This window comes from Scatophagus argus, chromosome 17 (genome assembly GCF_020382885.2).
Source record: "Scatophagus argus isolate fScaArg1 chromosome 17, fScaArg1.pri, whole genome shotgun sequence".
In the NCBI taxonomy this organism is placed as follows: domain Eukaryota; kingdom Metazoa; phylum Chordata; class Actinopteri; family Scatophagidae; genus Scatophagus; species Scatophagus argus.
In genome coordinates, this window is record NC_058509.1 from 17,163,430 (window position 1) to 17,175,539 (window position 12,110).

At 40.2% G+C, this 12,110-nt stretch overlaps 2 protein-coding genes across 5 annotated transcripts in view; one reads left to right on the forward strand and one right to left on the reverse strand.

The window, feature by feature from the left end:
* Positions 1 to 748: 748 nt before the first annotated feature.
* Positions 749 to 3,909, reverse strand: LOC124075010 (heat shock factor-binding protein 1). Its single transcript, XM_046418403.1, has 3 exons — positions 3,702 to 3,909; positions 3,567 to 3,633; positions 749 to 2,771 (listed from the first exon to the last, which is right to left on the reverse strand). Exons 1-3 carry the CDS (start codon positions 3,744 to 3,746, stop codon positions 2,677 to 2,679), a joined length of 207 nt encoding a protein of 68 aa, XP_046274359.1. The 5' UTR covers positions 3,747 to 3,909; the 3' UTR covers positions 749 to 2,676.
* A 1,859-nt stretch (positions 3,910 to 5,768) lies between these two features.
* Positions 5,769 to 12,110, forward strand: part of LOC124074438 (solute carrier family 66 member 2) — a 28,196-nt gene continuing 21,854 nt past the window's right edge. The window contains exons 1-4 of one of the 4 annotated variants that reach the window (XM_046417381.1): positions 5,769 to 6,136; positions 6,437 to 6,664; positions 7,455 to 7,588; positions 9,887 to 9,937. In XM_046417381.1, coding sequence (XP_046273337.1) covers positions 6,462 to 6,664; positions 7,455 to 7,588; positions 9,887 to 9,937 — 388 coding nt within the window. In that variant the 5' untranslated portion in view covers positions 5,769 to 6,136; positions 6,437 to 6,461. Of the gene's footprint in view, positions 6,665 to 7,454; positions 7,589 to 9,886; positions 9,938 to 12,110 lie in introns of all 4 variants that reach the window. The other 3 variants (XM_046417383.1, XM_046417380.1, XM_046417382.1) reach the window with 3 other exon arrangements.

Below are 12,110 nucleotides of genomic sequence, written 5' to 3' on the forward strand. Positions count from 1 at the left end.
ACATTTGATTGAATAAAACTACTGTCTAATGAATCCTTCTTTGCAGCTACCCAACTACAAGCTGAGCAAAGAAAATTCAGGACCACAGTCAGCGACACACAATCTCACTGTAATGACCGAGTATGACCACTAGATGGAGCCATAGCGCCATGTCTGCAGCACTATGACCACCACGAGATCACTTTCCATCCTGCTGAGGTGTCCCAGGGCAAGAAAATGAACCTCAGTTCCCTCCAGGGGTGTTGATAAGACATACAGAAGGTGCAGATTGACAATTTAGGGTAAAATTAAAACAACAATGAAAAATCATGCAGAAGATGGGGCACACACTGAAATAATTGATCTGCTGCAAAAAAAAGGAGAAAAAGAAAATCCAAGAAAACATCTCAAATACTGACTGACATACTACTCACCTTGAGATTTTGAAAAGGCAGAGAGAGATGACAAATATTCCTTTTTTATGTGTGAGTGGACCATTTCATCAATGAGCTAAATCCCTGAGGTTTTCACATAACTCATAACATGAAGAGGTAGAACATGTGAGGTAGAACATGTGACTGATGGAAAACTGGTGTTCAGCTAAAACATCATCATGCAGAGTGAGACAAAGTTTCCCTTATCACTAACTTATTGAGGACAGACTTTCAAAGACACAACTTCGTCACCATGTGACATGAAAACAATAATTCTAAAAATGATTTAGCTGTAAAACTCTTGAGGCTTTTTTATATCAAGAAGAGATCAGTGAGACTGTTGGGGAAAAAAATCTTTATTTGGCTATTGCATGTTAACTTTGGCACACAGTGATTAACAGTCAACTACAACACTGCTAACTGATGTGTGGGTCTGATGTCTAATCTGAGAACAACACTGTGTGCATTCAACAGTGGTTACACACACACACGTGTGGGGACATGTGAGATGACATACTGCTGTACATGCTACATGATTCTGCTCAGAAATTAATTGCATAGAGGTGAACAGTATATTCTCCCAGATATACAGAGAAGCTTAAGTCAACAAGACAACACTCCATCATCGTTAGCATTATGTCAGCCTGCAAATGATACAAAACCAGATATGAGCTCAGCCTCCATGAACACAGACAGCTTAAATCATTTGGAGGGCTTTAGTGGTTTCCAGGCTTTTCTGTGAAATAGTTACAGCTTAAGACTTTTCTCAAAATGTGATTTTCTCCCAGTAATGTGATAAGTTATTTCACGTCACTGCATGCATTTTGACAGACATAAAGTACACATGTTGATCCAATAAAACATCAATGCTGTGTTGAATACATTTTAAAGTGTAGAAGACATTTTCTAAATTATCTGAGTACAAGCTGTACACACAAAAACAATGAAGATACTGTCGTTAAATTGACTCATTAAAGTGGGTCAACAGCTTTCTCAGGGCTGCCTTCTCACCACCATTCCCAGTTAGAAAGTCCACCATGATCCACCAAGCCTGACTTCAGGGACAGTAAAACACATGATGTCATAGCAGTGAACAGTTACCCTCTTATTGCATGTAGACTTTGTGTTGTAAGACCTGTGTGCTTTCCAATTTCCATTTAGTTGATTTGCACTTGATACAAGTGTTTGTGAGCATGCAGAACTAACCTTCTCCTGTCCCTTTCAAAGTGTGCTAGATGCTCATGAAGTGCAGAGACTGGGACACATACAGATTGGAAATCTGGAAGACTGCTTCTAAACTATCGACTTCCAGTGGATTGCAGAGTTACACCAGGGGTGAAAAGGCATTGTGCTGCACAATGTGGTCTTGTATAGAGTACACAAGACCACATTGTGCACTGTGGCACTGCATAATGTGGTCTTGTGTACTCTATACCGAAGAAAACGGGAAAGGAAGTGCTGAAGCACCTTTTTGCAACCAGCCTTCATGGCTGCCTCTTAGATAATAACATGTCATTTCACCAAGTTAATTCCCAGCCAAAAAGGATTATTCAGCTGCAGTGTTTGCGCTTGGCGATTTTAATCTCTGCTTCCTCCGTGTTTAATGGTTTGACCACTAGAGGCACTGTGGAGCAACAGTGACCTGAGAGACACGTCCCTGCACTGTTAGCAAACGCTGTCAAACCGTGCAGCTGAGCACATACATACCAACAAACGTGCCGGTAACAGATGTACGTGAAGATCAAAACATGTACACAATGCGGGTTCCAAGACATCAAAAAGCTTTTGAAAATATTGTATGAGGTAGTAAATGCAGTCAGTATGTTCGAGAGTACAAACAAAATTTCTTTTGGTTAGAAAACTTAAAATGTGAAGAAGAAAAAACAATAAATCTCTACAGGGTCCCATTAAGCACCACGGTCAGCTGTAATGTGATTGGACAAGCTATGAAAACAAAAAATGTTACAACACAAATAAATCGTTAACATGGTCTTTCAAGTCTCTTTAACCTGTTGTTAGTGTTAGTACTGACAGGTACACACAGTATGAAAGTACTTTAGAAAAGACATACATTTGGCTCAACTTTAAAGTGATATCAACTGTTGTCAACTCAGAAGTCCCTTCTGAAGATGTCTCATGAATGTGTGACACTTTTTAGTCATCACTAAAGCGACATCACTGTTGCCATAAACAACAGGAAGCCCTCAGATTTTGGAGGTTACACGGCAAGAGCTCATACTCCAGATGAACCGTGGACCCGCTGTCACTTTGACTTGGCCTGCTCCTCCATGCCAGCCTGCGTCATGAGCTCAGCCACGTTCTTCTCAAGGTCAACAATGCGGGTTCCCATCTCATCTAGTGTGTCTAGAGTGAAGGACAAACCTGCCAGGAAGCGTACATGCTGTCCAGCTGGAACCAGACAGCAACAGCGCAACACAGTGACCAGTTTTTACTTTCATTAATGATAACGCCAATCGTGTAGTACACCACATCCGAAAGATGTCATCCCCGGTAAAAGACAAGAAACTGCTCCTCTTAAACTATTCCACGCCTTCCCACAGATGATCTGTAAAGTAAAGTGAAAAGTAACTTGCCCAACACTGATGATAACAGAGGCATACTTTTATAAGCTGCTATGACTAACACACTGTGTGCTTATCTGTTATGTCAAGTGAAAAGATCTCCTGTGGAAAAGGTTTCACAATTTATGTTTTTAAAGCAGACACTGTCGATAAACAATCCTTCTTTTCATGTGATTTTTACCACTCGAATTTTTATCCTTTATATACAAGCGGCATTTTCAACTGTATATCTAATACATAACTATACACAAAATGAAGACTGTCTACAGTTTATATATCTTTAGTTGCTTTCCGTCAACCAAGTTAAAACGCCCCCTAGTGGTCAGACAAATTACCCCAGGTGTGTGTTTGACAGGGACCTTACGTCTTTGATTAGCGCTCTCAGATCTGTTTTTGCTAACATGACCCCGCTCCCAGTCGAGAGCACAGACCACATACGTTATTTCATTCAAAAACTATGTAAAGCTGCGTCATTTCCAAGCTCAGCCTTACAGTGAAGTTAATAGCTGCGGTTAAGGTCTAACTTTAAAGAGTTAACATTAGGAACAGGTGAGGGGGAAAAAAAGGATATTTTTCGACTCCAGCTGTTCAGATATCGCCTGAAACCTTCCTTCAAGTCGCTGCATCGTTTTCTCCATCTAAAGGAGGAGAAACCCGTCAGGAAAAGTTCTTTACAGGGCGCGTAGCTCACGTCAAACAAACTTACCGCCTCCGTCATATCTGCCGCTGTTTGGTTTTCTGATTTTGACATCGTTTCGTCAACAACACACAAATATTTACACGTAAACGAAATTAGCCTCGCTATGAATATTTGTGCTGTTGAACTGAGCTATGACAACCCAGATATAACACCCAACTATGCTTCCCCTCCAAAAGGTTAGCTACGATTCCCATAACTTTGCGCTAAATCATATCTACAGAATAAAAACACCGACTTCCGCTTTTGGGATTCATCGTTTCAAAATAAAGCTCACTTGACCGAAAAAAACACCAAGCTGCTCGTTCAGTGATGCCTCAAAGAGAGCAAAAGGAAACATATTGGAGCACTATATGTGCTGAAGTAACGAACAGCTGATATTCCACCCAACACAGAGACACGCAGAATAAAATAAATTAAATATCTTTTTTAGAAGTTGTTCAATCCATAGACAAAAGTCAAAACTGGATCACCGCATATTTAGTTTCTACAATAAGTATGGCACTTTTTCTTGGGCTTCAAAACAAGCATACATAAAAGACATCACAGAGCACGTCATTTCACTACATTTCCCAAAGGAAAATGAATGGTTTAAATACATTTTCTGTGTAATTTGTGAAAGATTTTTCAATCTGTACCTTTAACAAGAATAGTAACGATAACCATATAAAACTGATTGTGTCTATTTTATTCTTCTGTCGTAGGTGCCTCAAAACTCATTTCCTGCAAATGAGACGTTTACGCTTTTATTATGAAGGTATCATTCATTAAATCCGTCCTCATGCTGACTCACTTAAAGTAGCTTAACTTTCACATCTGTACTGATATGTATGCATGGTTGCATATGGGCAGAGCATTTTTATTAACTCTTTGTAAACTCACTGGATTTTGTGTGATGTAGATGAGAAGATGACAATTCTCTGCCCCAAACTGAAGCTCTGGTATTTATATAAGAGATTATCTTGGATCATAGTGACAGATGACAGATGAGAGGCTTTCTGCTTTGAGGGTTATATAACATCCATTAAGCCTTAAATCTTTATAATCTGGACTTTGTGTCAGTAGCAGTCTGCAGTCACCCGTGCCGAATATGTTAAATTTATACTGTGTAACATAATTAGAAAGGCCTGTTAATCTGGATTGCTGCACTTAATGAAATTCATGTGACATGGGGGTGATGTGCCAAAAGATAAGTCAGCTAAAATAAACCAGGTTACATGAAATATTTAACAATATGTAGCTCTACAATCAGGGCTACGAACAGGCAGAGAGAGATTCTTCGCTTTCTACAGTTCTACAGTTCTTTCTTGTTACAGTATTCTTTAATACAATATTTATTGCCTGTGGCAGGGCCGATTCACTCAGAAGGGGCCCCGAGAGGGAAAAAAAAAAGCTCTGGGACCCAACTGAGCCTATTAAGTATCCGGGAACCCATGTCAGAAACCCATGTTACCTAGTTGGTCAAACAGCTTTGGTATGGAGTAGGGCTGTTTGAAAGTATTGTCTTTAATTTTAGCAAAGCACTGTCATTGAGAAATGTAGAAATATGTTAAAACGTTGCACCACTTAAAGACTGTCAATGCAGAGACATGCAGTTCAGGCCTTTTTCAGTGCAGTGAGACTTGTAATAGTATCAGTCTTAGTAATACAATTAACTATAATTTTGTTCTATTCAAGTGTCCCATTAAGCCAGCATAACACAATGGTACTAAAACTTAAGAAGCTAAACTGAATTCAGACATCATTCATTTCATTATTTGCAGCTAACTTCCGGTAACCCTTCCAATGAAAGGATGTATTGCAAAAAAGTCAAAGGTTAAGGTTAGGCATGCCGCTGGTACACTCAAGAGTTGCTAGCAGACTAGCTAACTAACTAACAGAATGACAGAATTTAAGCATATGTTCATTCGTGTGTGTGGTTGAGGAGGCAATTCTCTTCGAAGAATTAAGTTAAAGAAATAACCATGTATGTCGACACTCTTCCAAAGTGCTGACAAGGCTACATTAGTTTAGAAACGTTTGTCCAGAGCTGTCAATTACTCACACGATAGTTTTAGGTAGTGTGTGAACCATCTTGATTGAGTCGATCATCTTTGTCTTAAAGGGTGACGCGTGACGTTTCAGGAAGTGTGGGCTAGACCATAGATTAAAAAAATATACTGAAGATGCGCCAGCCGCTGAAGAGAGTATTGTAATTTTGGGACTCAGCATAAGAAAATCCTGCTTTCTTTTAAGTTTCCCGAAGGGCTACAACGGCTTTTTTATAGTATTTCGACAACCTTGGGAGTTTCCTCCTCTTACTTTAGCGCAGCCTTTCAAAACAACGCCAGATAACATCAGTATAAGTGTTCAGTTGGAGAAATGGGACGTGGTGAGGAGATTAGCAGCTACATCCGTGCCCTCCAGTGGAAATACGATTCCTGCCTTTGCTGAGTTGTTCTTCTGTGGGTACAACAGCTAGCATATTGATGTTCTCACTGTTTGAGCTGTTGTTCTTAGCTAATTACTGTAGTGTTAGCCCGGAACCGTCGTTTCTGGTTAACTGCTCGGCTTGTGATGGCGTGGCAATAGCAGCTTCATTGTCTGTGTAATCCTTGGAAAGGCTATGCACGAAAAACTCGGATGTGACTCTTTATAAGTTGTCAAAGACGTTACAAGGAAACCAGCGGAGGAGAAACGCCTTGTAATCGTCTTCACCGAGCCACTGACAGCCATCTGACGTCTCTTCACGTCTTCCTGGCCAGGTGTTAAACTGCTGAGCAGCTGAACATGGAAGATGAAGTGTTTGACCAGATTGTGGCCGTGTTTAACAGCCTGGTGTCGTGGGTCGCGGCCGGTGCCATGGTGTTTGGTGGGGTGGTGCCCTACATCCCCCAGTACAGAGACATCCGCCGGACCCAGAATGCAGAAGGATTCTCCAGCTATGTGTGCCTGGTTCTCCTGGTGGCAAACATCCTACGGATACTCTTCAGGTTATAAATCATTTCACGTCTGTTCTTTGTTCTGTCGTGACAATCTCCATTTAAAAATCTAATCAATTTAATACTATTTTGCTTGTCTGCCAATGTATAGACTTTATGGAACAAAACTTGGGATGCTTCAAGAATCAATTGGAAATTCTCCCAAATTCGGCTCCAGGGAGATCACCTTAGCAGCTGACACTGCATTGTGATTTCAGTTTTAGTTGTCATTTCCTGCTGTTACCTGCGGAAGTGGTGGATACAAGATGTGAGCAACAGATGAACCATGAACAAAGCTCCCCTGTTGGACAGGATCATCGCTGCTTTTGTATTTGATGTATAACGAATTGAATAGGGGCAGCTGATTATTCATAAAAGTCCTTCAGCTGATCTTTAAGTTAAATTGGAGTAAAAACCATGTAAGTTACCAACCCTGACAAACAAGAGGACTGAAAAACTGTCAGTGAAGTGTAAACTTTTTGCACAGCAAACTGGATTTATCTCCAGCTATTTGTAAGTGTAGCACTCATCACTTTTCATGTAACTATTGTTTGTGCTGTTAATCTAATGTGGCAGGTACTTGGTGGGTGTTTTTGAGAGGAAAAAAAGGCACGGTGAGGCCGTACTGAGATAATTCTTGCAACACTGAGAAGCTGCTGCCACTAAGCGCCATCATTTTATTGAGGCTGCCCTTATCGAAGCAGTGTTAGAAAACTTGAAAAGCAAGCGTGTGTGGTATTCAAAGATTTTCCTCTGCTTCACACATTCTTTTGTTTATTTTGTATTTTTTTCCCTCCCTCAGATTTGGCCGCTACTTCGAAACGCTGCTGTTGTGGCAGAGCATCATCATGATCGCCACCATGCTCATCATGCTGAACCTGTGCACCAACGTCCGCATGGCCGCTGAGCTCAACACCAAAAGACGCTCCTTCATAGGTCAGAAATCCTCTGCAGGGCCTCTTTACAGATTAAGCTCCCTCACATTATCACTGCACTGAGAAACCGTGTGTGCGTCTGTGCTGTTAAGTTGAGCTTCAAATGTTATGTGCCTGAAAGAGCGAGTGAGAATGTGTGTGTCAGGGTGAGTGCTAAGAGAATGTGTGTGAGCACGCTGTTAACAGACCTCATTCATTCCCAGTGGGGGTTGTAAACTATGATCAAAAGTGAACTTTGTGCCTTAACTTGATGGCGGCGACATGAAGTGCAGGGACGTGTTTGTTAATGGAAAAAAAAAAGAAAAAATCAGCTTTCGCACTGCACCTCAGTACTTTTGAATAAAGAGTTTTGCTAGACTTAGACTTCACTTTGTTGATGCTATGCTATTACCATTTCCAGTTAGTAGACAATTATATGTTTTAAAAAGGTCATGGTAATTTATTAGTCCAGTATTAGTACTGATGATCAGTTGAGGTATTAAGTTTAGTAAGGAAAATATATATTTAAATAGGACATGAATATTTAAAAAGGACATGTATTTACTAGTCTGTTGATAATAATTCCAAATTAGATGCTAATGATTATAATAATAACTAGAGTTGTCATGATTATAAATCACAAATCATTCCACAGGCTTTCAGTTTTATTATTAAAATCAAAAGCAGAATCCAGCAGCCACACCTACTTGCGTACTTCCAATGGAAACAACAGTTGAAGCCTGCTTAGCTGTGGCCTGCAGTTGCACCTCCTGAAATCCTGTGTTCACAGATCAGCTGACTCAACTGACATTTTCAGAGATCCTCGTTTGGCTTGTTTACATGGGGCAGGTTTGAGAAACCAAACTTGGCAACAAACTGAATTTCAATCTTTTGTTTTGCGGATTTGGAGAATCATGACATCCGTATAAATGACTAAAAATAAAAACAAATAATTTGTCTGATCGTTGCGACTTCCATAGAGAAGAAGTAAACTGAAGCTGAGACTTCGGTGTTCCTGTAAACAGAGTGTGCCTTTCTAAGCAGCCCCAGTCAGTTTTCCTTATATAGCCCTGAATCACAAATCACAATTTACTTTACAATGGGAACAGAATGTGACACCTCAGTCCATATCAGTGTCCCTGTTAAGTACCCTACATGTGGACATGTTGGATCCTGTTGTTTTATCTACATCCTTTTGTACACAGGCTGGCAAAGAACAGCCCTCTGTGGTTTTGTGAGTCATGTGTTTAACATCTGTGTCACATGCATGCAGAACTTTCCCTCTAGGCACACACACGCTCCAGTGCTGGTCAGCTTTGAACAATGAATGCTAATGTTAGTCCCGGTGTTGAATAAGACAACACAGAACTGAAACTGTAGAATGCAGTACAGAAAGCATTAAAACTGGACTCTTCATTCAGAGAGCAAGGCCTGGACCCTTAGGCCAGGCGGCCATCTTGACAGGCATTCGGGGAAAATGTACAGCAGTGAAAAATTCATGTTGTAGTTCCCATTTTGTACACACCAGTTATAATAAAACACTGTTTTGATTGTGGGAAAATTGACACAGTTGTGGTTACACCTTCCAAAACTTCTATGAAACTCAACTTAAAGGAATGGTTTGGATATTTTGAGAAATATACTGAATCCCTTTTTAGATTTGAGAGCACCGTTACATCTGTTCAGGAATATACGGCTACAGTTAGCAGCTGATTAGCTTAGCTTAGTTTTTGCTTAAAGACTTAGAGCAGGTACAGCAGAGAGCTAGGAGGTCATCTGCCCATCAGCACCAGTGAAAGCTCACTATTTATCACGTTATATTTTGCTTGTTTAATCCAGATTAAATCAAAGTACAAAAACAAATTGTAGTCTTACTTTGGGTTGCGTGTGGGTGTGTTTTGATTAACTGGCAGTGACCAGGCCAACATAAGAAATAGTCTTAGTTTCGACTGAAATACATGACATCAGATTTCTCGAACTTCCTCAAAGCATTAAGAAGAACACAGGTAAAATCATATACAGAAATCTCATAGGAAACAACCAAAACTGTTCTAAATTCAGCAGGAAATTGTGTCTTTGTGTAGCCCCACCTCACTTGTAGAAAGGAGCTGATGGAAGAAAATTTGTCTTCAGTTTCAAAGATGTGAAGGAAACTATAACAGACTCCTTGATCGGTGAATGAACTAATCAGGGAGTCAGACATGTCCAAGTTCAGTACCGTGACACATCACAACTCACCTCTGGCTTTGCTAAAAAAGAAAATAAAGAAAACCAAGCTCTTGTTTTCTGTCCCTTCCCTTTTTATTATTTTTGTCTGTAGCAACAGACAGTAAGGACGAGGAGATCAGAATCCCTAAAAGGCTCTTTCTGGGTACGTACAGAACTTTCCTGTGTCTGCCATGAAACATCAGTCGTAGTTCATCTGCCTCTCCATCTCTGTGTGTCGTGCATGATGCCCCAGTGTGGCTCTCCCTCCAGCCCAGCCAACACTAACCAATGACTAACGCCACCTGCCACTTGTGTGGATGAAGCACGAGTCCATTTCACCCGCATGTACTGTAGACCTGTCGCTGCATCCGCGTTTGAGTCGTGGAACGTATTTACTGTCCATCTGCTGTGATGCTCTCAGTGCATGTGACATTTCAGACCCTCATTACAAATGAAGGATCAGCTTGTTTGTGTTGATGTGACTTTGCATGTATTATTTGTGCTCATATCTGCCATTTGGATGAAATGACAGGAGTGTTTTCTGAACTCGTGTAGACTAGTTATCAGTAGACTAACTTGTTGATAGTGCACTTCGAAGACACTTCCTGACGTCTTACATCTCTAATCTTGGTGCTGCTTTTGCAGTTTGAAATGATTCATATTAGCTCTTAAACAAATGTTTTGTGTGTGTTTAATGACCCTTAAAGTAGTGCATGCTGTTACTATCTTGCCCTGAAATATGAGCGCAAAGCATCTTTTTAATGGCTGATTTATACAAGTCAAATGCTAATGACTTTTAATTGATGTTGATTTGTCACTGGCTTTTTCCGTTCTTTGAACTACACTCGTTTCAGCACAATGTCCCTTTTGTGAGAGGTCTGTCAGAACTGCAGTATTAACAGCAGAAAAGCTGCTTGTGTCTCCTTAGCACACACAAAAAGATGTGTGTGTGTATGCGTGCGTGTGTGCGCGTGTGGCATTAAGGCAGATTTTTATATTTTATGGGTTTTTTTTTCTGCCAACAGTTTGATCTTGTTGAAAGGGTTCGTCAGTACAATTTTCACCTCTCGACATCTTGCATTTGCAAGCTTCCTGAAAGCGTGATGAGAATCGAACGTAACGTTTTCTTGTGCCTCATTTATGGACATGGCTGGTGATATACTGCATTTTTCTTACTGTCAACAGTTTGGACGACAAGATTAAAACTAGAATAAAGCAATGAATGTATCCTCCTAACTAGCGGTGTGTGTATTCAGAGCCTGATATATCTTCTTCCTCTGTGCTTAGAGTAGAAAAACTATTAAAAACATATTAATGAGCCACTCTGTTGCACCACATGACGTACTGCTTCATTACCATGAACGCCACACAAATATTGCCCTGCTGCAAATGCTCACAAGCGGCCAAATGTATATTAGTTTAGCGGTTCCCAAACTTTTTTTTTTGTGTCAGGGACCACTGAACTGAGCCATTTGAGACGATTTTGTCCCAGGTTCTCCTGTTTGGTAGGAATTTTGCAAAATCAAAAATGTACAACACACAATGAAAAGACATTTGTTTGTTTTGATGTTTGTTGACATTAAGAAAAATACAGAGCAACAACAGACTTAACAGTTTTTGCAGCTGTGCAGCTCACTACATTATCACAGTTGAGAAAAACATTTAAATATGATTGCAAATACATAACGAAGTCCTTTTAAGATGTTCATGACTCGTCACCCTAAACTGGATGATTACTGGTCTGATCGAACCAGATTTGAGATTTGATTATAGTGAGTCCACAGTGGAAAAGTAACAAATTATGTTTGCTTAAAAGGTCGGTATGGGTGTGCAGTTGAAGTACTTTACTGTTCCACAATGCAGTGCACAAAAGAAATGTAGGCACTACTCAGGGCTGCAAATATCCTAAAACATTTTTCTGTTTTAGTTGGCAGTTAAGATACAGCTGATTATGCACATGTTATATTATCCCCCGTTTGTGTAAATCCATACATTCATTTCTTTCATTGTAAGAGGCAGTTAAAAGTTCAGTGTTTAGTGTATGCTGTCAGTATGTGCTGTGGCATTAGGACACACATTGTTAGTGAATAAATGGCTGTAGTTCCTTATCTGACCACTAGATGGCAGTAGGAAACAATATTTGTGCAGTGTGAAAAGGCTCTTGTACTCTTGGCTCAGTATGTTGTAAAATATGAAAGATGCTCCTCTTAGGACTGATTAATGCACACTAGATGGTTTCATAGTGAATTGCTGTTTCTTTGTACCATTCATTTTAACAGAAGCAGGAGAGCAGAACCTGTTATCACCAACATCATGGCTTTCAGCTGGTCACTTTT